This window comes from Cervus canadensis, chromosome 10, assembly GCF_019320065.1.
Source record: "Cervus canadensis isolate Bull #8, Minnesota chromosome 10, ASM1932006v1, whole genome shotgun sequence".
Taxonomy (NCBI): domain Eukaryota; kingdom Metazoa; phylum Chordata; class Mammalia; order Artiodactyla; family Cervidae; genus Cervus; species Cervus canadensis.
The window spans coordinates 40,085,289-40,112,223 of NC_057395.1; the positions used below are offsets into that span (position 1 = coordinate 40,085,289).

Below are 26,935 nucleotides of genomic sequence, written 5' to 3' on the forward strand. Positions count from 1 at the left end.
CTCTGCTTCTCCAGGAGACAGGAAGCTCGCACAGGGTCACAGAGCACGGGTTCTGTCCCTGAGCCTGCAAGTTATTGGGGTTCCTGTGCACTTTTCAGCCTATTTTTTTTTTTTTTTTGCTATAAAAATTAGCAACAGGTAACAGTGTGAAGTGGTTTTTTTTTTAATGTGGATCATTTTTTTAAAGACTTTATTGAATTCATTACAATATTGCTTCTGTTTTATGTTTTGGATTTTGGGTCACAAGACATGTGGGATCTTAGCTCCCCCACCAGGGATGGAACCTGCACCCCCTGCATTGGAAGGAGAAGTCTTAACCACTGGACCACTGCGGAAGTCCCTACTGTGTAGGTTTTGACTAGCCGCTGGGCCCGCTGCCTGGACAATTTCTGATTAATCGGCTCTGTGTGTGTGCCCGAGATGGGGCAGAAGGCCGGCTGTCCTCACCTCATCCAGCAGCTGCTCCATCACAGACGCTCTTCCCTCTCCTGTGGGTCCAACCTCCTTCAGCAGAAGCCTGTCTTCAGGCTGCAGGAGCAGAGAAGTTGGTCATTTGTGCGGCCGCGGAGTGTTTTTACTGGCAAGTCCCACTGGCCCAGCTCAACCCTCAGGTCAAATGTCTCCTCTCTGGGTTACGTTTGGTCCCAGAGACAGGTGAGCGTGAGCATGTGTGCACGTGTGCATGTGTGTGATGCATATGTGTAGGGGTATGTATGTGTGTGTGTGTACGTATGCAGGCGTGTGTGTGTGGTGTGTATGTGGTGTGTAGGAGGTGTGCATGTGTGGTATGTGTGATCCTCAACGGCCAGCAGCACAAGTAAACACATCTAAAGTAAGCCTGGCCGGTCTCTAACGTCTTGCCTGGGGGAAGGACTCCACACAGACACTCTTTTGTGCTACTAAGGACAGGGATGCAATGAGAAACCTCACAAAAGACTCCAGAAACCCCACACTAGTTTTATTATCAGTGTTTCTAGGAAAAGCAACCAGGTGAACCCTGAAATTGACTCTGTATGTGGTGTCCGTTGCTCAGTTGGGTCTGACTCTTTGCTACTCCATGGACTGTAGCCCAGCAGGCTCCTCTGTCCTTGGGATTCCCCAGGCAAGAATACTGGAGTGGGTTGCCATTTCCTTCTCCAGGGGATCTCCCAGGGATCGAACCTGGGTCTCCTACCTTGCAGGCAGATTCTTTACCATGCAAGCTTATGCTTTATAACGTGTTTGAAATCAGCCTGAATGTGAGCACCCACCTGCAAAGAACGCCTGCTGCAGGCTGGGTGCTGGTGTGTGAGCCAGAGAGGTCCGGGGCTTGGTGTGACAGAGGATGAAGGAAGAACCGACACTGTCCGTATCCACCTGCATCTTGGGCGGGGCCCCTGGCTCTGGGCTCGTGGCTAAGCACCTCTGTTCCCCTTGCCACAGCCAAAGATGTCCAGCCAAAGGGCAGGATGGTGGGTGAGCAAGGGCACCCATGTCTCTTTCTGTCTCCAAAGCTCTCCTTAAAACTATTCAGGGCCCATATTTATAAAAAACTATACTTGAACAGCTGTGGGAAACCTGGAAAGGGTACCATCTGTGGATCAGAAATGGTGAGGAATTCCAGAGGTAGAAAATAGATGGAACCAGATGGATCAGGAATCGAAGCCAAGAAGAAAAGCAAGTGTGGACCCCAGAAGTGTAAGAGGGTTCTCCCCAGGGAGCCCAGAGGGAGGGCGGGTGTTGGGTGTGGCTGAATCCACAGCGCATTATTAAAGGGCCTTAGTGTGAATGTGGGGATGGATAGCACCCCCCTCTATCCAGAGCAGAAGGGTATAGCAGGGTGGAGGTTTCTGCTGCTGCTTAAACCAGATGTTTTCCAGACGATTCATGATTTGCCTAACAGAGGCTTCTACTGGGAACATGGGGCCCAAGAAAGTGAAGGGCAGAGCCTAGGCCTCTGTGATGGACACAGGAAGGGGTTGGAGGGCCAGGAAGGGATGGAAAACACCACAGCACTCACACCACCACACTGTCCACCAGGTGAGAAGCCTTCCCACGCCAGCCACTTCAGGAACCCTCTGCTGACAGGGACCTCAGGCCCACACCTAGCTGGGCACCCAGGCTGGGCTCCTGTGCTGATCAAACCAGCCCTTCATTTGTCAATATGACCTGACAACCAAGGGTCAGCACATGTTTAAGACAAACCAAAAAAAAAAAAAAAGATGAGCAGATGGAATTGACTCTAGAGAAAAAGCAGAGGTGGTTCAGGAGACTGGGGAGAACTGTAAAATAATTTCAGTGAATAATCTTGAGAGATTTTAAAGGGTTTTACCCTCATAAGGTGGAAACACAGTATATAAAAAAAAGCAAACAGAAAATGAAAAAGTATTCTTTCATTAAAAAAAGTCTCAAAATGGGGTGGGAGGTGGGTGGGAGGTGACATGTGTATACCTACGGCTGATTCATGTTGATGTACGGCAGAAACCACCACAACACTGGAAAGCAACTATCCTCCAATTAAAAATAAATAAATCTGTAAAAATCTCAAAATGAAACACTAGATGCACAGGCTGAAGCATCAAGGAGCATCACGTACCGAAAGCTGCTGCTTCTTCTCTTGAAAGGGTTTGGTCTTGAAATTCTTGGTCCTGGTGACTTTCTCCTCGGTGTCAGCAGCGCCCTGGCTGTAGTCGCTCACTGGAATGACAGGAGTCCAGGACCGAGTGGCGCCCCCTGCCACTCCCCTTGTGTAAGATCCACTCTCCCTCCCCGTGTGCCCCCTTGGAAGTCAGGAGGAGGAAAAGGCTTTTATAGAAATTTCTATTTGATGAAACCTGGCAGAAAGGACTCTTGGGGCCAGCCCTCTCATTCCAGAACTAGAGGACAGATGAGAAGGAGGGGAAAAAAAGAAGCTACAATTTTCAAGCCTCAAACAGTACCCCCTGCCCCAATCTATCTGCAAAGGTCTCACACTTGACTTCCGGGAGGCCAGAGGAGGTAACAGGGCCTGAAGTAACATGTGAAAGTCATAGGTGTGGCTGGCCAGCAAACGGTAAGCACTTCTCTGCGGTCCTTGCTGAGTCACTGTGTTGTTTTTGGTCCACCGTCCTTTTTTATTTTTATTAAAAAAATTTTTTTTTGATGGGCACCATTTTTAAAGTTACAACACTGTGGCCTCTGTTCTATGCTTTGGTTTTCTGGCTTTGAGGCACATAGGTTCTTAGCTTCTTGACCAGGGATCGAACCCGTACCCCCTGCACTGGAAGAAGAAGTCTCAACCACTGGGACCACCAGGGAAGTCTCCTGGTTTTTCTTTTCTTAATTATTATTTTTCTTCCAGTTTGGTTGAGATGTAATTGACATACAGCACTGCCTAACTTTCAGGTGTGCAGCATGATGACTTAGGCCACAAAATAGCGATCACAAGAAGCTTGGTGAACAGTGTCATCTAGCACAGAAACAAAACTAAAGAGGCAGGAAAAAATATTGTTCCTCGTGAATGAGAACTCATAGGATTTGTTCTCTTAACAATGTCCATATATAACGGGTCAATGTTTTAAAGTTCCCGGAATGGGGACAACTCACCCAAGCTGGACCCGCTGCCGAACAGCCCGTTCCCACCCTCAGTGATGCTGCTCAGGAAGTGGTCGCTGAAATTCATCGCCTTGTTCAGGTAAAAGTTCTGGCCAATGAAAAAATTCATGCATCGTGAATGACGCCACGTCCCGGCAGAAAGAACGGTCTCCCTGCTCACCTGCCCCTCTCTCTCTGTTAATGATGGACGGTCAAGCCTGAAGCCTGGCCGTCCTTCTGGACAGCTCCCTGACCTCACCGTGATGCTTTGTCCGTTCTGTCTCTTAAACGACGCCTCAGTCTGGCCCCTCCTCTCTCACCAGGAACATGGCAACAGCCTCCAAACGGGTTCCTGCCAGCCCACCTTCCCGCGGCTGCCCCAGCCCCTCTACACAACGTGTATGTAACTGTGCCCTCCCAAGTCTTGGCTGCAGAGTTTGAATCCTGGTGCTGTCACTTACTACCTTAGGAGCCTTGAGCCTCAGTTTCCTCATCTGTAAAGTGGAAATATTATGACAAGAAGGTAAAATGAGGTTACATGGATGTCTATAAAATGAGGATGGGTGGGACAAAGGCCAGACCTGGAATTCCGATCCACCTGGACCATTGCACAGCGTGGCATCCTGCCCACCCCACCATGGGGCCACCCACTACTTCCTGAGCACAGAACACACAGGCTAAGAAGAAATATACTGTGAACCTGGGGACACTTCTCCCACTTCTGCATGATGGACAACACATTGTAGGTGCTCTTGGTGGCTGCCCAGTTCCCCTAAACCGGTTAGTTACCATCCCAGCTGCTACGCTGGCTGCTAACAACTCACAGCTGACCCCTGTCCCCAACTGCCATCAGTAGGTGGATGCTGACTTGCCCTAGTGGTTATGCCCCTCCCCCCAACTCAACTGGGGACAAAGGTGGTAAGGCCACCTTTGATTCACAGGCCAGAGCTCCTGGTGGATCAGCTAGAGCCCTTGTCATTCAGCCTCCCACCATCCCCCCCAACCCTATCTCCTGCATCCCTCAGTCTCATTCTCCTGAAGCACCTCCCCTCCTAAGTTCTGCTGCAGCCACACAACAGAAATCACAGCATTGAGTGCTTTCCTTGGTTTCAGAGCACGTTCACGTGCATTTTCCCATTGGATCCTGCTTCCAGCCTCCCTGTAACTTAGGCATGCCCTAGGCATCCATCCTGCCAGGTCACGGCCATGGGCAAGCTCCCCCTTCTTTTCCTTGCCTTCTTCACTCATCTTCTCAATCCATTCATTGCTCTTTTTGTATACTGTGACTTCTTGTCAAATGAAACTAAAGCTGCCAAATCCATCAATTAGTGTTGGTCACACACAGGCTCTGTGACAATGTTCCAGTTACCACATAAGAGGGCAGGTCAAGGGATATATGGCCACAAAGTTTGGCTTATTTGTATAGGCAAAGAGGTCAAAGTACATACAGCAAACACTTGTGTTAGCCTTTCACTTAGACTTCAGTGAGTGTAAGTAACTGGAGAACTAAAGGACCAATAGGGTGATAATTCCTGTTCTCATAACATCTTTATGTGCCTGAAAGCTGGCTTCTCTGAGGTTTAACTCAGTTACTTATCTAATTCTATGAAATTGCTAGCCTACAGTTACTGGAAACTCTTCATTTCTGTGGATTATGTAGAAGCATTTCAATAAATTATAAGCTACCCTTTTCTAGGTCAGTCAGTTCTCAAATGAATAACTTTCGACAGTTTTACTCACCTTATTTGAGACTTGAATATAATTCAGCCTGATGCTGACTTCATAGCCATCCTCATGAACAGTAGCAGAGATGAGCTTGTAAAAAAAAGTGAGAGAGAATTCACAACCAGGAGTGTGGGACTCAAGGCCCTGAGGCACAGCCAAGAAACTCTGAGATGCCAAACTGTACATGTAATCAAGTATTTCACTAACGCAAAAGAAGGCAGGAAAAGAGAAACAAAAAACCAGATGAAACAGAACACAAAGAGCAAGTGGCAGACACAAATGCATACTTATCTATAATTCCATTAATCATAAATGAACTAAATACTCCAATCAAAGAGTCAAGACTGCCAGATTGGGTTAAGAAAGCAAGACCCAAATTTATACTCTGCAGGAGATATACTTTAATTAAGTCACATGGCTGCAAGTCATCAATTAGGAAAAGGTAACCTGGGGTGGGGGTGGGGCAGGTCCTTGGCAATCAAGGACCAGATATTCAGGTGAGCCACTGTCTCTGTAAGTGCCAGAAGGAATTTAGATCAATGGGGCTCAGCAAATGCTTTAAGGATCAGACACTGAATAGTTTAGGTTTTGTGGGCCATATGGTCCTTGTCATTGTAGTACAAAAGCAGCTACAGGCAAGAAGTAAATGAATGAGTGCAGCTGTGATCCAATAAAACTTGATTTACAAAACTGATAACAGGCCAGATTCACCCCACAGGTCATAGCCTGCAGACCCCTAGACTGGGCCAAAGAATTAACAAACCACCAGAATGGATTATAAAAATAAATTTAGCAATATTTGACAATGACACAGTTTCAATGCTGGCGTAATCTGGTGGCAGAGGAGTGGGTGGGCTAACTTTTAAAGGTTCTTCAGACCTCATGACGGAGGAAAAATTCTTCTCACAGATGTGTCTTTATAATAGCAGTACCCTTGAGATCTGACAGATCTGCTTCAAATCCTGATCCCTTGAGACCCAGAGTGTAGTCCTGGGAAGGTTACCAAAGCTCCCTGAGCCAATTTTCCTGGATGTCAAATAAAGTTTGTTCTGATTATCTATTGCAGCATAAAAAATCCCAAATTTAGTGGCATTCTGAAACGACCATTTTATTATGTTCATGGATTCCAAAGGACATGGCATGAACAGCTTGTCTTGCTCCATGCCTGAGGCCTTGGCTGGAAGGACTCAAGTGGCAAGAGGTGGCTCCATGCTCAGGGCCTCGGATGACCAGGGTCTCGTCAGTCATCTGCCTGGCTCCATGCGAGGCAGGACCACGTGAGGACTCGCTTCAGCTGGGGCTGCAGACGGAGGCCCTGTGTGCGGCCACTCGGCATGGCTTGGGCTTCTCACAGTGGGGTGGCCGGGCTCCATGAGAGAGTGCTGGTGGTGAGCATGCCAAGCCGGGGAAGGCTTGCATGACCACACCTCGGGAGGCCCCGGCATCACTTCCACCACAGTCTGTTAGTCAGACAATCACAAGCCCACCCAGATTCGAGGTGAGGGGACACAGACTCCATCCTCTGAAGGGCATGTTTTCAAAACTGCCACAAGGTGAGGCTACCCACTGTAGGTCTATTAAGAGGACTAGAGATGGAGGGCCTGATGCAAGTACTGACTGCAAATTACCTGGTAACTCTTATGGCCTTAGTGAAAAGGGGTGGGGTTTAGTGCCAATGTGGCTATACTACACTATTCTTTCATTATAGTCTAACCCTCCTTTCCCTCCTCTAGGGGATCTTCCCGACCCAGGGATCGAACCTGGCTCTCCTGCACTGTGGGCAGACTCTTTACCATCTGAGCTACGAGGGAAGTCCCACACACAACCCTACCTAACCCTAACCCAGTTAGGTATAATGGTTCTGACTCAGAATCCCACAGCCTGGGGCATCTAGAAGCACGAGATGTTCACAATGTACCGTCTTGAGTCAGGTGCCCAGAACCCTGGGACAAGACTCGGATAGCAAGTGACTGAAGGAGGCAGAGCTGTGAGGAGGACAATGAGGAGGCGTGGAAAGCAGGAAAGGAGAAGGAAAAAGGGCAAGCCATGTGAAGTTTCAGGACAGTCAGTGGGGGCAACCTCAGCCCTATCCTGCGGGACGGTCGGTGTGGAAGTTCCTCTCAGAGTTCACCCACCTTTCCCATCCTGGGTTCTGAAATCAAGGCTCGGAATTCGGGGTTGTTCTGAGCATAAGACCGGAGGTGAGCGGAGATGTGGTCCACCTGCTTTCTCCAGTATCCTGAGGAGGAGAGAAGACCGAGCACACAGATGATTCCTCTCAGGTGAAGGCAGAGAAGGACCAGCACGCCATGTATTCTCAGAGCTGGCTTCTCTTGGCCAAACTCTGTGATGGTTTTTACTTACTGAACCTCGACTATGTACTAGAGTAAGTTCCAGTTTTTTTTGTTCCTGGTTAATTTTTTTTTTTTCCACATGATGAATCATAGAATGGGCTTCCCTGGTGGCTTAGGTGGTAAAAGAATTTGCCTGCAATGCAGGAGAACTGGGTTTGATCCCTGGGTCAGGAAGATACCCTGGAGAAGGGAATGGCTACCCACTCCAGTATTCTTGCTTGGAGAATCCCATGGATAGAGAAGCCTGGTGGGCTACAGTCCATGGGGTTGCAAAGAGTCAGACAAAATAGGCAACTAAGAACAATCATAGAATACTACAGAATTCCAATGGAACATTTTGATTGCCATATCTGGGGTCTTTTTATTTTATTTATTTTATTTTTTTGGCTGTGCCGTGAGGCATGGGGAACCTTAGTTCACCGACCAGGAATCAAACCTGTGGCCCCTGCATCGAGGGTGTGGAGTCTCAGCCACTGGACCACCAGGGAAATCCCAAGGGAGTCTTTTTCTTTTACTCTTTTAAAATTAAGCATATTGAGAAACAACTTATTACTAAAAATACACCTATTTTAAAGGTACAGTCTGAGTCTTGGCAAGTACATATGCCCCGTCGATATGCAGAATGTTTCTGAAAAGCTTCCTTTTGCCTCTTTCCAGTCTGCACAGGATTTGCATTAATTCTAATTCATTGCCACCACTTAAGACTTGAGAGATTTCACATGTGTCTGTTCTCTCGTCCACAGGTGGGTGACACATGGCAGCACTAGGCCTGCCCTTCTGTGTGGGCTCAGCTGCCTGGGCCCAAGGGGCAGCTGCCTGCTCTGGATGGGGCAGGGCCCTCCAGCTGGCCACAGCTCCCGCAGGAGGGGATGTTAAGGCCTAAGGATAATAGTGAACGATGTGGTAGAAAGCATGTAAGAGGAGCCTAGAGACAGGAGTTAAACCACAGACTGGCCAGCTTACCAAAGAGAACCACAGAAATAAACAGTTAAGCAAGACAAGCTCTCTTGAAGTCTGAAAAATATCTCAAACACTGACCTCAAAAACTATCCTTAAAACTGACCTCAAAAACTAAAAAAAAAACCCAAACAAACCTCACATTTAACTGGATCAATCTGTAGAGCAGTTTACACCCTTAGAGCACTGTGGAAAGTAATAAAGCAATCGGCCAGCAGTACGTGGAACTTAAAGGTTGGCGGTGGTCAGGGAAAGAGACCTCGCCAAAGCCACACAACTCAAAGGTCCACTACTGATGAACAAACACAACAGAATATCACTCAGCTATAAAAAGAGGATGAATATTGAAACATGCTACATGGACAAACTTGGAAACATTATACTAATTGAAAGACTGATGCTGAAGCTATAATACTGTGGCCACCTGATGCGAAGAGCCAACTCATTAGAAAAGACCTTGATGCTGGGAAAGATTGAAGGCAGGAGGAGAAGGGGGCGACAGAGGATGAGACAGTTGGATGGCATCACGGACTCAATGGACATGAGTTTGAGCAAGCTTGGGGAGATGGTGACGGACAGGGAAGCCTGGCATGCTACAGTCCATGGGGTTGCAAATAGTCGGACATGACTGAGCGACTGAACAACAAAGTGAAAGAAGCTGGTCACAAAAAGCATCATGTGCTTCCACTTACACATCCAGAATAAGCAAATCCATAAGGATAGAAATAGAAGAGTGGTGATTACACCCTTGGAGGGGCGGTGTAGAGGGTGGTGCTTATTGCACACGAGATTTACCTTTAAGGAGATGAAAATGTTCTGGAAAAGGAGAGGAAGAGCGGTGATGGTTGTACAATACTGCTCATGTACTAAATACTACCGAATTACACCCTCTAAAATGGAGAAGACGGTGACATTTATGTCAGGTGAACTTTACCACACTAAAAAAAAAAGAGCTGATGGCAGACAGCAACAGTGATGCAGACTATCAACATTTGTACATTAGTATACAAAGTCTTACATGCTATTTCATTTACAAACTAGATAACGGGGTTAGGAGTCAAAACACGCTAAATGTTTAAGGATGTGTTATCATTCATTCAGAGCAAAATTACTTGGAAACAGAAAAATAAAGGCACTTCCTGTTTATAAAAAATGAACTGAAAGGAAGAAAAGGAAATTCTCTTTCACTGAGAGTGTGAGTGCCCTGCAGAGAAGTGTTTGTCTCACCTCTCCCGGGGCTGACGGCTGTGAGAAGAGGCTTGTGGTCACTCGTCTTCTCCTGCCTCTGCTTCTGGGAAGCCACCTCCAGCTCCTTTTTCGCCAGGAGGGTCCCCGACGGGTAGAACAGGCCGGTGGTCTGTGTGCCCACATCCCTCTTAGGCCCAGCGTCAGGCCTGGGCAGAGGAACGTTTAGGGGCTGCCAGACGGGTCGAGGCTACGTGAGCAAGACAGGAAACATTAAAAGAAATTATAACATAAATTTTCATTTTCCATTTTACTCACAGAAAACAGTCCCAATCAGAAGCAAAAGTAACTCCAAAACACTACTTTGAACTAAAAAAAAAAATGTTTTCAGGTCTTGCTTTATCTTCCCTGCTTGTTTTTCCCAGTAATGCCCAGCCTGATCTGTGAAGCCAGCCCCACCTCCTGGCCACTGACTGTCCTACTGCCTGAGGCCTGGAAGAAATCCATCCTCTCAACTCTACAATCCAGTGGACCATCAACATGCAGCTACGGGGTACCAGCATTTTCTCTGAGACACTCTCGGTCCTCTGGGCCTGGGGGACTGAGAGGACGACCATGTAATGCCGTATATGTTGCACACTGCACAAGAACACTGCATCTAAATGGGTGATATTCATGTGGTGGATGCTATATGTTTGGATATTAGGACAATTTTTCTGGTAGATGGAAGAAAATGTCCAACAAAATTAGTAAATTACAATCAACTTCCAACAGATGGCAGTCAAGTGTCTTAAGGAAAAAACAATGTATCTCATTTGCACAAACATGCCACCTGGGTTATTAGCAGTTGTGGGATCTGTGTTTTAATCTGGGTTAAGAAGGCATGGTGGCTCAGACAGTAAAAGAATCTGCCTGCAATGCTGGAGACATAAGAGACTCAGGTTCAATCCCTGGGTCAGGAAGATCTCCTGGAAAAGGGCATGGCCACCCACTCCAGTATTCTTGCTTGGCGAAGTCCATGGACAGAGAAGCCTGGTGAACTACAATGGGGTCGCAAAGAGTTGGACATGACTGAAGCGATTAACAGGACTTAGGCTTAAAAAGGCATGAACTCCCTAAAAATGGATGCAAAGTTGCTGAGTGTATGTGCAATCTCTCTACAAATGATCAATCTTCACAAATTCTTCTGATGAAAAGAAGAATCTAAAGAGGAGAACAGACCTGAAAAATCTTTCTGTAGCTCAGACAAATCCATAAATGGCTAACATGAAGCTGGTTAGAGATTAAGTCCTTCTGAAAACAGCCTTGGGAGATTTTTCTCAAATATGCCCAGTTGTTATAAGTGGCAAAAGCAATTTTATGTACCCCAGTGTAAGTTTTCTAAAACTTAAAAGAGCAGGGGGAAATTTCTTTGTTTGCTACATAAGAAATTAAAGAGAAAAAAATACATTTTATCCCATGTATTTTAAATCTCCCTAATGACATCTATTAGGGCTTCCCAAGTGGTGCTAGCGGTAAAGAACCCGCCTGTTAATGCAGGAGACATGAGAGATGTGGGTTCGATCCTGGGTCAGGAAGATCCCCTGGAGAAGGGCATGGCAACCCACTTCATTATTCTTGCCTGGAGAATCACATGGACAGAGGAGCCTGGAGGGCTACAGTCCATACAGTCGCCAAGAGCTGGACATGAATGAAATGACTGAGCACGCGCGCAGTGACATCTATTGCCTTGCATATGTGGTTAGGCCTCAACTTAGTGTATATAAATGCATATCTATGAATATCTGCCTGATATGAATATCCAGGAATATGATATCTATGAATATCACATCTATTCATATAGATATGAATATCTATAAATGCATATCTTTGAATCCCAAAGCAGTCAATGTGTTGAAAACATGAACTGGTTGAACTTATTTGTATACCTAGTTAAAGTCCAGGAGAAAGGTCTAAGTGTTTTGGCTCTCGTCCCCTGGGCTGGCTCACAGGGTCGGGCACACAAATTCAGAGTCAAAACCCCGTCCCGGGACCAGGTCTTACTAGCGTGGAGGCCTCACCTCAGCAAACAGGCCAAGTTCTCCAGCAGCTAGAGCCAGGCTGCTCTCCACGTAGGGTCGTGCCAAGGACCTCACATAAAGGCCACAGGAGCCACAGAAGCGAGCAGATGGGTGATTGCTGGCCCCACATTTAAAGCAAACTGAGTAGCAAGTCGGAACGCTAGGCTAGAGGACAGAAAATACTTTCAAATTTTCATGAATATTAGAGACACAGTCTTCCCATACAGCTTATGCCCATCCCATACAATCTGCAGCCATCAAAAGAAGAAAGGCCAATAGTCTCTTGACCCTGCAGTTCTACCTTCTAGAATTTATCCTGCAGATGAACAAATACATTAAGAAGTGTATTCAAGACCATTCCCTGCAGGACTGTGGATTCAGAGGAAGTAATGGGAAACAGCTTAAAAGTCTAGCACCAGGGGATGGCCTGAACCTATCACAGTATACAGAGACGGCGCAATGTTATGAAGTCATGGAGAAAATAAGAAGGTTACTAACAGGATACGTTGCCAGGTGCAAAGCACCGGGTCAGTGTTCATATTAAACTACAGTTACTTAGTCAAGCCTCTGATGGCTGAAAGCAGACCTCAGAAGCTGACTGCCAGTGATGACTTCTCGGATAGGAGCCAAGGGACTAGGATGAGGAGAGACTAGCCCTTCACACGAAACCTCCTACACTATTTACATGAGACACTCCCAGAAATAATTCTGGATGTTTTATTAAAAAGGTAAGCAGATAATTCATAGGAAAAGAAACACCAAGAGTCAATACATGAGTGAAAAGGTTTAACCTCAAAGAAATGCAAATGAAAATGGCAATGAGACACCTTCTCAGTTTGAGAGAACTAATGGTCTCTGTCTCCAGATTCTTAAGTAAGCAGGTTGTAGGTGTTGAATTGCTAAGTCGTGCTGACTCTTTTGTGACCCTATAGACTGTAGCCTCCCAGGCTCCTCTGTCTATGGGACTTCCCAGGCAAGAATACTGGAGTGGGTCGTCATTTCCTTCTCCAGGGGATCTTCCTGACCCAGGGGTCAAACCCACATCTCCTGCTTGACAGGCAGATTCTTTACCACTGAGCCACCAAGGAAGCCCAGCTAAGCAGGTGCTTTGACCCACGTCCCAAGAAGTGATTTCTGCCTGGGTGTGGAGGAGGAGGCACCTGGCCTGGGGTGGCTGAGGCACAGAGAAGCTGTTTTAAAGCACCCACAATGGCCCCACATCAACCACCAGGCAAGCCTCCTCTGCTCACTTGTGGACAGGCGGACATGGACCCACATGGGCAGGTCTACGCAGTGTCCTCCCGAATCCAGAAGGGAAGGGAGCCCTGAACCGCTGCAAACCCTGGAAGTAAGGTATTTCTGCTCAAGTAAAACTATGATAGCCTCACCAATGAATAAGTTAGAACAAAGAGCACACACACATTCCTTTGCGGAAAATCAATAAGATGAGAACAACCCCCCGAAACAGTCAGAGAGCTGTATTTTTGCAGTGGCCCCAAGGAAGCAAGGAATTTTCTTCTAAATTGGCTGGAAAATGCTGACTTCTTTGTGGAATTATTAGGCCAGGGAGGGTCACCTGGAAGTCATCATTTCATACACATGAAACAGATCATCTACATAGAACCTAATCACTGGACTTGAATTGCACTTCAATTCCTTCATTTCACTCAAGATAGGCTGGTGGGAAACCCAAGCAACGGTGCCCACCACTTGCTAAACTTCAAAAAAGAGCAGGCATACAGTGGAACTGAACCTTTTTTGGATTAAAGCCTCACTTCATTGAAGTGCTGAAAATGCACTTATTTTTGCTTAAAATAACACAGTCATTGCCAGCACTTTTGCTTTTCAGCTTGCTTTCCTAGGACAAGAAATTTGGAACTTGGCAACGTAGTACAAAACCAGTACATATACATTTTGCTTACTTATAGGCTACAATCTAAGGGAATCTGAAGTGTTTTACTGAAATAAAGCTTAAAATTTTTCTTAAAGAAATTAATTTTAAACAAAAACCAAAACAGACATGCCTGCCTGTGAGTGACACATGAACGACTCCTGGCCATTGGGGCCCCACTGGCTGCGCCAGCTTCCACACAAAGTCACTAAATGAAATTCTAAGAAACTGCCGACTTGATGGAATCCTCCTGAAGACTCTGAAGACAGTTGTGTGTTGGTGAGCGTGCAGTGTTCTCTCCACACACAGAAATGCTGCTTTCAGTGTACCATGAGTCACTTGTTGCGGTCTCTCCCCTCTCCTCCCCAGCAAACTTCCTCCCCCATCTCTGCAGACCGTATTTCTCATCATCAACAATGAACGTTTATCGACCACCCAGATACAGGACGGGTGCGTGCGGTCAACCCACCTCTTGCGGCGAGGACGGCAGGGTCCCCTCGCAGGAGACGCAGTATCGCAGCTGAGCCGGATTCCCGGTGCCACAGTCGCGGCAGATCACTCTCTCCTTGAAAACAGGGAAAGAGACCTGTGTGTTTCCACGGTGCTTCTCTAATCTCTTCAGAGAAACACGTTCACTCTTCCTCCCATTCATCTGAGTAACGCAGTAATGCCAGGACAAAAAGGGTGTTAATAACGTGGAATAATATGAGAGGCACCTACCAATGTGAAGCAGTCAGATATCCTGGTGATTTCAACATCTAAAGCTTATCTTTTGAATTAACTTACATGGAACACAAGTTTGAATACATACACACACACACACACCCCATGCAAAAAAGGAAGCCATATGCTGTGTTAATTTAAGGTGGCATCTGTAGGTTGATTCAAGTTTTAGGTTATATTTTGAGGCATGACACTTTGAAAGCCAGGATTGAGAAGTTTCATATCTACTTAATCATGCTTTTTTTTTAAAATCCCTTTCTCTTATTCAGTACTTTAAGTCCAATAAATCAAAGTACTTCCCCCCCAACACACACACAAAAAGAAAAAAGTGTTGCTATGAGAAAACAGCTGTGCAAAAAAATCATCAAGCAGTCTTTCCAGTCCATCAGCCAGCTAGAGACCCTACACCAGACCCTGAAACTGGATTGATTTAGAAATTGTTACAACAGAAATAGTGCCTGACAAATGAACATAATTTTAAAAGAAACAAACCCCGAAATGAAAAACAAAAAAACCTGAAAAAGAGTATCTGGCCTTAGGAAGGCAAACTGACTTTTTCACGTTGCTTCCGTGTGAGTTGTTTTGTTTTTTTCAGTGTTGAAACTGTACTACTGGGTAGGCTGTCCATCTCTGGCTTCAACAATACACAGGAAGACCCAAGACAAGCAAAAGATTGTATGTTTACAAGTAATCTAGTTCTACATGAATTTGGATTTGCTCTGTAGTTTCTCACTTAGAATTGGAGAAGTGAAAAGATCGCCTTAGAAAATGAGTGGTAAGTTCAAACTTCCGAGTCAGGAAGCTGGAGATAAGTTGTAACACACACACACACACACACACACACAAACAAGAAAACAGAAAAGATGGTTAACATAGCCTAGGTACTGCTGCCATGCCCCATGGCAAGTGGTGTCTTAGTTCCCCGACCAGGGATTGAACCTGTGCCCCCTGCAGTGGAAGCTCAGAGTCTTAACAGCTGGACCACCGGGAAGTCCCTGAGGTGTTACAATTCTCACTGTACATTAAGTTCACGCACTTCCCTTATTGCTAAAAATTTTTGTTCTTTTATCCCCAAAGTTATCTATATTAAACCTATTTTATCCTCTAGTGAACTTTACTTGAGGTCAAGTAAAAAGGAGGTCAGTGGGACTGTAAATTCAAAAATGGAGAAAAGATATGGTTGTAGGTTCAGTGATTCTACCCCCAAAATGTTCCTGGCATGATGCCATTTGTCTAACAAGGTTTTTTTGAAGTTCGAGATGATACTTCACTTTTTCACCCTTGTGACAGATTGTAATCCTCCTTTTCTAGGTGATAGAGACCCATAATCAAACAAACAAGCACAAACACCAAGTGACTTTAAGGACAAGATGACACGTCAACATGAATGACAATGTTCAGTTTAAAAATATACAGAGTAAAAAACTGTGTGAGCTGCAGTGCAATTTGTCTTCCAAACCCATGTCTGTGGGAACACATGTCTATGGATCTTTCCTGATGTTTAGATCCTGTTGGCAAGTTCAACTCTTGGGTGGATGCCTTTCCAAAAATGAGAGGGGGGTTTTGTTCAAGGGTATTAGCTCATCAACTGTTAGCCAACGCCATCAGCTGAAGAGAGACGTTTAACTGCTCAAGCACTGATTTCTATGGATTTCACTCACACTGTCACAGATGCACGTGTCATTACCTTCAGGCGGAAGCTGGCCTGTGGCTGCAGCTGCGGTGCCAGGGGAGCCTCACAGACCACACAGATGGGCGTGTTCAGGGGCACCACGTTATCACACTCTGTGCACAGGCCCATCTGCAAGAAGAAGGAGGCCGGGTTGGTCTTCAGATGCAAAATGTGAAGCACAAATTGATCTTAGGTTTAATTTACTTTTGTAAAAAATTTCTTTTAAATAATTGTCACTTTTACTCTTATTTCTTATTAAGGTAAAAAGACATCTATTGTAGAAAGAGAGGTGTAAAGAAAAGAAAAATAAAGAAAAAAATAGCTTACAGTGGAATAAGGAAATTGACAAATCTTTTCTATAATACATTAAAAGGCAATTATAAAGTTGGATAAAACTGTTAAAAAAAAAAAAGTAACCATTTCAGATTCTGAAAGCCAACCAAAGATAGAGGAAGAACCGAAAAGCAATGAACCTTGGGTGAGGACCCCACACGTCTGCTGGGTCAGGCTTGGGCTGCTCCCTGTCCTCCTCCGGCTCCATCAGAGCAGGGTGGGCTGTGAACACCAGCAGCTTTGTGGCTGCTGGCGGCCAGGGCTCACAGGATCTGGAGCTCGGTCAAGATGACGTGCTCAGTGGCCAGCCAACAGGGAGGACTGTGGCTGTACCAACCTGAGATCGTGGTCCTGTTTTGAGTGACTGATGAACCAGCAAGTAATCAGGGACTTAACAGGGAGTTCTAGAAGGAGGGAAATTTCTGTGTATTGCTAGATTTAAGTTAAACTATTCTGAAATAGACTGTGAGAAGTTAAAGAGTCTGCTGTATTCCCTAGAGCTCTATTAGAAAATAACTTAAAAAAACTCAACTTTTTAAAATAGCAAAAAAGAAAAAAAAAAATTCAACACAGGAAACATGGGAATTTAAAAGGTGGTGGTAAATCCTGAGAAGAGTCCCCCTTCAAGGCCGCTGCCCCAGGTAAGGTATTATATACTTCAAGGAAAGGAAGGCCAGCCTCCTCACACAGGAGGGCCAGCCTGTCCACCAGCATGAAGCTCAGAGGAATTCAGGGAATCAAGGTCATGCATTTCAATCTGGGTCCAAGCCAGCACCACCATTCCAAGTCTCAGGATCCTTTCTGTCCCACTGCAATCCCCAACTTTGACAAAGAAATGTGGTGATAAGGTGAATTCAGCTGATGCTGTAACTCACCAACAAATGCAACTCAATTCTGTGTGTGCTTTCAGCAGGACGATGCAGAGTGGCTCTGGAGCTGAGACGAACCCCTCTGCACGTCTCTAACGAGACCCAGAGTGTCTTAGGTCAGGGACTCTAGGATCAGGATCCACCCCTTTCAGTCCCTGAAGCCCAGCTGAGAGCAGGACACGGTAAGAACTCAATTGTTCAGATTACAAAGCTGTTTATACATTAGGGCATGTTAATAAATATCATTTACAGGCAGTATAGATGTTCTGAAGCTCATCATTTTGAATATTTATAATCCCTGATAACCTTTTCTCCCTGTAACAACAAAGAAAGTTCTGAAAAATTTGTTTTCAGACCAGTAAAAAAACAACTTTGACATTGCACCAACAAATATATAAGCAGGGAAAATTCAAACCAATGAGACCTGTTCCTGTTTTATTTGCTATACCACCTTCTTCAAGGAGTTCAAAATATATCATGGGAGTAGAGTAAATTAACTTCCACAGCATCTCCCTTTGGTACCTAGCCTCTTGCTTGAAGGCATAACTCAATTCTAAAACTCTGGACTTTGAATTCATTGAATAACGACTTTTTCTAGTGACTATCTTCTAAATTTATTTTTGGTGAATTCTACCAAATGCTTAAATTCATTTTTAACTGTAGGATAATGGCTTTACAATATGGTATTGGTTTCTGCCATACATCAACATGAATTGGTCATAGGTACACTTATGCCCCCTCCGTCTTGAACCTCCTTCCCACCTCCCACCCTGTGACTATTTTTTTTTGACAATTTTTTTAAAATGGTCATTTTTCAGTAAACTTCCCAGATCCTTCTGCATCATTTTGTAAACCTGAATCCAAAAGAACCCCAAAGTAGCAAGTGCATAAGAGATGAACACAATTAGGTAAAGGTTTTGATTTTTAGTAAGTCAAGTATGTTTTCTAACTAACTACAAACCTTTTTTTTTTTTTGGCTGAGCTGTGCAGCTTGCAGGATCTTAGTTTCCCAACCAGGCATCAAATCTGGGCCTGGAGGTAAAAGTACCCTGTTCCAACCACTGGACTTCCAGGGAATTCTCTAACTACACACGTAGTGGTAGGATAGTATCAGTTATTATCTATGGTCAGCTAAAACTTTTAAATGTAGACATACTGATCGATCTATAGCCAATACAAACAGCTTCTTTGGACAGAATGGTGTATTTTACAGATATACAGACCTGTAATTAGTACTTGTGGTCATTTATTTGTAGAATATATTTCCAGATTGTTCCCAGGTTGTGGACAGAAATATCATATGAGTAGGAAACATGTATTTATCCATATGTGAACCACTGAAATCAAAAGATGTTAGTCTTTTTCTGAGCCTATGCTTCTTCGAGGCCACACAAAAGGAATGGCACTGCAAACGTGTTTCTGATTCCTAAATAGGAGTCTGGATAGAACAAGATTCATTTGCCAGTAATTTTTTCAACAACTATTTGTGGTTCCCGTGTGCCAGGTACTACGCTCCCGCTGCAAATACAGACCAGATGGACCAATGGAAGAAGCTTCAAGGATTCTGCTACTCACCTGAGCTCCTTCTGGGGGCGGCAGACGGCAGCCGAAGATGGGGGGCACAGAGGAGCCACATTCCAGACAGTAGCGAGCAAAGGGGTCCGACGGGCGGGCCACCAGGCAGCGGGCGCACCTACAACACAAGAGGTCCCTGAGCGGCCCTGTGCTGAGCAGCGCATGACATCGACAAGCATTTGAACATTCTTAAAAAATAAAGCAGGAAGCAGAAGGCTCTCAAAGGCAGTGGGACAAGTTTAAGACGGGAGGTGCTTCTCTAAGCATTTTTATCACAAAGTCCCACATGGCTGGGACCATGGTGCCCTTCACCTACAGGCCAGGCGCCTCTTGCTTCCAGGCACAGCAGCAGTTTTATCAGCAGCCTCGACCCCAGTTCTGAGTGGGGCCCTGGCTCCTTCTGGCACCTGGGCTTTGATGTGTGTGAGGGTGAGCCCTGCGAATTCCAGTAATGTCCACAGTGCACTTTTCTGACTCTTGCCTGGCTCTGGAGAGTTCCTGTCAGTAAGCCCTGCCTACATCTTCAATCACCTGCATGGAGTCTGAGGTTCTGCCCCAACACCGTCTGCCCACTTCGAGGCGGCTGCGTCGTCCTTCAGCCCTCATCCACCTACCTGGTTGTGAAAGGATTCCTGGAACTGGCTCCCTTGTCAGTCACCCTGTTGCTGCCAAGCATTTCCAGGCAGGTCGGGGCCCCGATCCTGTGACCTAGCTGAACCGCGCAGCATCTATGATATCTGCATACTGGGCACTGGGTTGTTCGGTTGCCTGCACCAGTCTCTAGCTGGGCCTCTCAACAGTCACCAGGCTTTGTAGTCGTGTTCACTTAGGGAAAGGATGGTCTTTTCAGCAATGGTGTTGGGCAAACCGGGTTCCGTTTGGGATGATGAATAAGTTCTAGAAATGGGATGGTACTGATGGTGGCCCAACACGGTGAATGTACTTAATGCCACTGAATTGTACACTAAGAAATTGTTAAAATGGTAAATTTTACTGTATTTTTACCACACTAGAAGTATAAGGACTATAAAAAATTGATATCAAATAAAAGTAATAATGTATTATGAGGTTCATAATATTTGTAGGAGTAAAATAAATGACCATGATAGCACAAAGGCTGTTGTTATCCAGTTACTGGAAGTTCTTAGACTATATATGAAGTGGTCTAACATCACTTGAAGACAGACTGTGATAAGTTTAAAATATGTAGTATAAACCCTAAGGCAACCACTAAAAGAAAACTTATAGCTAATAAGCCAACAAAGGATACAAAATAAAATGAAATCATAAAACATACCCAATTAATCCAAAAGCAAGCCAAAAAAGGGGGGGCAACAAAGAATAGGTAAGACAAACAGAAAACAAATAGCATGACAGCTGACTGAAATTCAAACATATCAATAATCAGAATAAATATAAATACGCTCAGCACCACATGCAGAGATTGTTCTGTTTTCTAAAAGCAAGACCTAACTACATGCTGTTTAATAGAAACCTTCTTTAACTAGAGAAACACAAATAGGTTAAAAAGAAAAGGATGAAAAAAAGATGCACCATGCAAATACTAATCAAAAGAAAGCAGTAACGCCGATATTAATACCAGACAAATACGATTTCTAAGCAAAGACTATTACCAGGGTTAATAAAAGGTTATTTCACAGGAGGAGGGATAAACTGGGACATTGAGATTGATACATATGCACTACTATATTTAAAATAGATAACTAATAAGAACCTATTGGACAGCACAGGGAACTCTACTCAATACTCTGTAATGACCTAGATGGGAACAGAATCTTAAAAAGCGTGGATACATGTATGTGTATAGCTGATTCCCCTTGTTGTACACCTGAAAGTAACACATGCTGTAAATCAACCATACTCCAATAAAAATTAATTTTTTTAAAAAAGCTTATTTTGTAAGGATAAAGGGGTCAATTCAGCAATAGAACATAGGAATCCAAAAGGTTTATATATTGAACAACAGAGCTTCAAAGTACATGAAGCAAAGAACTGATAGCAATACAAGGACAAGTAGACAAACTCATAATTATAGATTTCAGTATAATTTCCTCAGTAATTGATAAACCCACAGACAAAAACAATAAAGACAGAGAAGACACTGCAGCATTGTATTAGTTTCAAGTGTACAACATAACCATCAATAACTGTGGACACTGCAAAATGATCACCACAGAGTTAGCGTCAGTCACCACACAGTTACAGAATTTTTTTCCTCATGCTGAGAACTTCTTACATTTACTCTCTTAGCAACTTTCAGTATGCAGTATAACGTCATTAACTATCTTCACCGCTTACATCCCCAGGACTTATTCATTTTACGAGTGAAAGTTTGTATCTTTTGACCACCTTTATCCAGGTCACCCACTCTACCAACCCCAAGGGAAATGCAGATTAAGACCACTACCACCACCTCACCAGACTGGCCAAAAATAAAAATAACAGTGTTGGTGAAGATGTAGGGAAACTGGAACTCCCATCCATCATATACCACTGGTGGGAGTGTAAAATGGTACAGCCTCTTAGGAAAACATATGGACAGTTTTCTTAAAAAGTTAAACATATGCCTACCATATGAGCCAGCCACCCCATTCCTAGTTAGTTAGCTAAGGGGAATTAAAGTATATATGCACAGGATGACATGTATACAAATGTTCATAGCAGCTTTATCTGTGACAGCCAAAACCTAAAAACAATCTGGATGTACATCCAATAGGAAACAGGATAAACAAACTGTGATGTATCCATACACTACTCAATGTTAAAAAGAAACGTCCAATGCATGCATACAACATGGGTGAGCCTCCAAGTCATCAAGTGGAGTGAAAGAAGCCTGGCCAAGGAGCAAATACTGAATTGTTCCATATATATATACAGGATCAAATGCAAGCTAAGCCACAGTGACAACAAGCAGACCAACAGGTGCCTGGGAATGGGGCAGGTCACAGGGGAGGATTTTAAAAGGGTGCAAAGTAGGAAACTCTTGGAGGTGGTAGATTTGTTCATTTTCTTGATCGGGGTGATAGTCTTGAGATTATATGTATATATCAATTGTACTCTTTAAGTGCCATTTACTGTATGTCATTTGTGCCTTTAAATTTTGTAAAAATTGAAAAAAAAAACAGTTGGGGCAAATACCATTGCTATGCCCCATCCTCAAATTATTTTTGACCATGTTGTGTCTTAGCAGTACTTAGACAGTAGAGAGAAAGTAATACATACTTGAGAAAGTCCGTCTCCCTGTGAATCCTCATGATCTCTGTGCTTGTCAAGCTCTTTTGGCCAGTTATGTGTGCAAACCCAGGGAACTGAAATGAAGAACATATATAAAATCATGGCGAAATTCTGGCCAGTTATATGTGCAAACCCAGGGAATTGAAATGAAGAACATATATAAAATCATGGCGAAATTCTGGCCAGTTATATGTGCAAACCCAGGGAATTGAAATGAAGAACATATATAAAATCATGGCAAAATTCTGGCCAGTTATATGTGCAAACCCAGGGAACTAAAATGAAGAACATATATAAAATCATGGTAAAAGCTCTGATACGGTAAATTACATAGAGCTCATCTCAGTGCTTTGTCCCACGATATCCAGCAGCCATCATTTTTCCCACCATGCTCCAGCCACACCAGCCTTCTGGTGATCCTCACTTTGCTGAAATTGAAGTTACTCAACCAAGATCTTTGCAGGGCTGGTTTCTGTTCATCTTGAAGGTTCAATTAAAATGTCACCTTTTCAAGGGGGCCTTCTCTTATCCCCCTGAATTAGGACACTGTTCTTCCTACCTGGTCATTCTCTATCCCAGGGGTTCTCAAGTTTGGGTGTTTATCAGAAGAAAGGCCAATTAGAACAGATGATGGGGTTCACCCCAGAGGCCCTGAGGCTGCAGGTCTGGGCTGGGGTGGTGGTGGGGGGGGATCTGCATTTCTGACGAGCTCCCAGGTGATGCTGATGCTACTAGTCTGGGGACCACACTTGGAAAACCATGGCTCTATCCCATTACCCAGGTCTATCTTTTTCATGACAAATCACTATTCTTAATTATTTTTCCCATTATTCACATGTTTATATCTGTCTGCCCCCATCCCCAATAAAATGTGAGCACGATGAGTACAGGGGCCTTTTTTGTTCAACTAGGAATCTCGGCTCTGGGACAGTGCCTGACCCGGGGTGAAAAGGCAGGGACGTTTTCTTAAAGTATGTTACAGGAAGCATTAAAAACACAGTAGATCTTTAGCACCCAAAGAGTTTCTTTAGCAGTTACCTGGGGCTGCTGGGGGGCTGGTCTAGAGCCCAGTTCATCACGGAAAGTAGGGGCTTCCCGCGGACTCTCTGAGAAGCGAAGGTCTTTCAATGTTTTAGGGTCACTTCTTTCACCCATGTCTACAATTACATAAAAATTATCATTCTGTGAATATCTGAAATCATATGTGCATTCATGCAAATGTGTCTTCACAGTTAGAAACCTTTTAATAAGGGGCCACTGTTGTCACATTCTGTCTCTAATGTAGTAACTATTCAGAGAAGCTCCCACTCAGTTGAATTCATAGCAATAAGGAAAAAAGTGGGCCCAGACTGAGAACATGAAAATCTGCCCTGCCACAATCCCCAGCATTCTGCACCAGGCTGGGAGAATGGATAAATCCAGTTGCAAGGTCAGCAGGAAATATTATGTGTCCCAAGGACACACTGCAGCTGTCACACATCCTAACAGATCCCACTTTGAGTGACCACTGCTTCTTACTGACCAAGAAACCCTGCTCTCTAAAATCAGATTATCAGAAAACTTTGCTATTTGAAATCATATCGGTAAGAATGAAACATCCAACTCTTGCCTGGAAGACCCAGGTCACTGTGACATAGAGTTGTTCAGTCGCTCAGTCAGCCATGCCTGACTCTTTGTGATCCCACGGATGGCAGCACGCCAGGCTGCCCTGTCCTTCACTGTCTCCCAAAGTTTGCTCAGACTCGTGTCTATTGAGTTGGTGATGCCATCCAACCACAGAGAAGCAGCCTCAATGTCCAACCCTGGTGCAGAGCTTCAGAGAAAGGTCTCTGGGCACCACCTTCCACATAATATCTTTGTTGTTTCCAAGGAAACAGAACCCTCATCCCCTTCTCGGGCCTGTATCTCACGGCGACCATTTCCCACTGATCTCTGCTTCTCCTGCCTATCAGAACTCTTCTTTCATTTAAGTTTCATCCAAACCCCACCTTCCCCCAGCAGCTGTGGTCTGTACTTTAGTTGATGAGATTGCCATGGTTCCTCTACCTTGCGGTCTCCCGTGTTGCAATGAATTGATAAATCTGACTCTGCCGGACAGCTTGACTCTCCCTCCTGTAGCCAGGACAGTGTTAAAAGTCAAATGAGATCTTACTGTACTGTCCCGGTGTTTCTTAGTCAACCCCTCGAAAGACAAGAACACAAGCCCTGAACCTGTTTGGTGGTTTAGAATATTAACTCATATCTTCGTCCTGTCACTTCATACCTGGAAACTTTCCGAGGTTAACATTCCAACCCAGTTTACTTTCAGGATTCTTATATTTCTTCCTTCCTTTTGATTCAACAAATCCATTTTTCAGTTCCTACGAGGGAAGAGACTATGTATCAATCACCTGACTCTGCCTGTTTAGATATGAAAATTAAAAGTTCCATGGTAGAGATGGTGACACAGCCTGCACTTCTTTACTAGAAAGGGTTCAGAGTCGTTTTCACCAAGGGACCCTTGTCTCACTGTCTCTGGACACACACACAGCTTTGACTCTGGGCTGCTTGCTTGGCAGCACGCCTGCTTGGGACGCCCCTTCCACGTCAAGCGGCCAAGACTGGAGGCAGGTGACAGCACACACAGGTAGGATGTCACACTCTTGGGAGACAGAGTGACAACAGAGGGACCACCAGACTCTGGGGGCAAAGACAGGGTGGGGTCAGACCCAGACAGAACTTCTGTCCACTATCCTCCCACACACGGCCCTGAAACACAGACATGCTTCTCTCTGGCTTTCTTCTCCTCAGAGTCAGTCCCTCATGCTTGGCTGAAGCCTGAGCACCTGTTGGTACATGCTGACTCAACCCCTGCTGGCTGCCCCCCGGCCAGTGTAGACCCCTGGTCACAAGTGGGCCCCACATCATGCCTGCACCCACCGCTCTGGTCCCACAGCCTCTTTGCTGCCCTCTGGTTAATTGTTAGACTGAAGGACTCCCCCAAAAACTTCTCATCACCCCAATGAGAGTCTGAGACTTTCTGTTTAATTGCCTCACCATGGGCTGGCCCACCCTCTGACCCTGGGATCCATTCCACTGATACCCAGAACCCAAGGACTAGAGTTTCAAATGTCCTTTCTAGACAGGTATAGTTCATTCTCTAAAGAGGTGAGGCTTTGTATCTGGAGATGAAGCTTTCAACAAAACTGAAGGCCACGCCCACTGAGGGCTCCTACTAGCCTGATACTTCTATTCAATAAATACCTCCAGCCTTTCCTACCTGTCCCCATGCAGGACATGGAGTATGGCAGAATTGCTCTCTGCTGCCTGGGAGCTCACAGTACATGGGGGAGACAGACAAGGAGCAGAGTAATCACATGATCAAAGCACTTGATGAAAGGAGGCCTGGGAGCTAGGGGAGCAGAGACAGAACACAGGATGCACAATCGAGTTTGAGCTGGAACGTAAACAAGGGAGTCACAAAGCAGGAAAGGGTGACCGAGGACAGAAACTGGCTCTGAGAGGCCAGGCTGAGGGTTTCTGCTTTCCTCCGTAGGGTAAGAGGAGAAGACACAGGAGCCTAGATGGAGATGCCGGTGAGGAGTCTCCAACAGGCAGGGTGGAGGACTGACCAAAAGGTGGGAAACCAGCAAAGATACTGTGCAGTGGTTGAGAGTGACCCCAGTGATAAGGACCTGAAAATGGATGACAGACTGACTCTGGGGGTAAATGAAGGGGAAGATGTGACCACTGAGGAAAGGAACCAAGGACGTGGTGATGATCCAAATGCATCATGGTGTCAGTACTCGCCTGCTTTGGAGGGTCCTTGAGAGCATTTTCCACAGTGTCTTCTGGAGAGACTGGATCTGGTGGAATAGAGTCCACCTGAAATACCTTTGTGACAATGGCACTCTCTCTGCAGTCTCTGAAAATTATTCCAAACAGGAAAAGTCTGTGTGTCACACAAAGGTTCAAAGACAAGGTGTCCGGCAATTAAGATGACTCTAGGATGAATTTATTATATTAATATTTTAAATTGGAGAGACCAAAATATTACCATTTCTATGGTCTTAACCTTATTCTTATTCAGTTATCTCTTGCTATGTAACAAGCCACTACAAAACATTATGTCTTAAAACACAAAGGTGTGGTGGGTTTGCCACCTCTTGTGTGGTTGCAGTCAGGAGTCAGCTTAGGCCGGAGTCAAGTAAAAGAACAACTCGGTCAGATGTCCAAAATGGTTTCTCCTCTCAGGTTCTAAGTCTGGCCTGGGACAGCTGGAGACTTGTCAGTCACCTCTCTCCTTCCCTTTCTGTCTATCTCCCTTTCCAGGTGGTGAACTTAGGGTTCCTCATAGTAGTAGGTCTCAGGGAGGCCAGAGACTTCCTACTTGGTGGCTGGCTTCTCCCAGCGTTTATGTTCCAAGAGACCACAGCAGATATTGCAAGGCTTCTTGTGGTCTGGCCTCAGCGTCATGTCTCGAGCATTTTCTTGGTCAAAAGTAAGTCATAGGGACAGCCCAGATTCAGAAGGAGGGGCTACTGTGGGAGGCATGGCTCACTGGGGGGCCTTTTGGAGGACTATCTACCACATTCACCATAAAGATGTCATACTTTAAGCCTGAAACTGTTCTGAAGCAAAGAATGAGGTTACCTATATATCATTCATTCCACATAAGTCATGGGAATTTTCCTTATCCCAACTGTGGGTAGCATAATATACACTGCCCTGGGAGATTTTAACTGTTATTCCTCAAATACTAGCCAGTTTTCAATTTATTCATAATATTTCACAATTAATCTTGT

The 26,935-nt window shown here is 45.0% G+C and overlaps 1 protein-coding gene across 8 annotated transcripts in view; it reads right to left on the minus strand.

Annotated features, from left to right (window-relative positions):
* The window catches only part of DZANK1 (double zinc ribbon and ankyrin repeat domains 1), a 49,690-nt gene that overhangs the window by 11,683 nt on the left and 11,072 nt on the right, over window positions 1–26,935 (minus strand). For 6 of the 8 annotated variants that reach the window (XM_043479300.1, XM_043479302.1, XM_043479305.1 and 3 more), the window contains exons 4-17: window positions 25,941–26,055; window positions 24,415–24,511; window positions 23,190–23,308; window positions 22,140–22,225; window positions 18,897–19,014; window positions 16,135–16,248; window positions 14,194–14,289; window positions 11,834–11,998; window positions 9,816–10,023; window positions 7,413–7,516; window positions 5,293–5,367; window positions 3,565–3,661; window positions 2,576–2,676; window positions 448–528 (exon numbers count right to left, since the gene is read on the minus strand). In XM_043479300.1, the coding sequence (XP_043335235.1) occupies window positions 448–528; window positions 2,576–2,676; window positions 3,565–3,661; window positions 5,293–5,367; window positions 7,413–7,516; window positions 9,816–10,023; window positions 11,834–11,998; window positions 14,194–14,289; window positions 16,135–16,248; window positions 18,897–19,014; window positions 22,140–22,225; window positions 23,190–23,308; window positions 24,415–24,511; window positions 25,941–26,055 (1,576 nt within the window). The remainder of the gene's footprint in view (window positions 1–447; window positions 529–2,575; window positions 2,677–3,564; window positions 3,662–5,292; window positions 5,368–7,412; window positions 7,517–9,815; window positions 10,024–11,833; window positions 11,999–14,193; window positions 14,290–16,134; window positions 16,249–18,896; window positions 19,015–22,139; window positions 22,226–23,189; window positions 23,309–24,414; window positions 24,512–25,940; window positions 26,056–26,935) is intronic. The other 2 variants (XM_043479308.1, XM_043479306.1) reach the window with 1 other exon arrangement.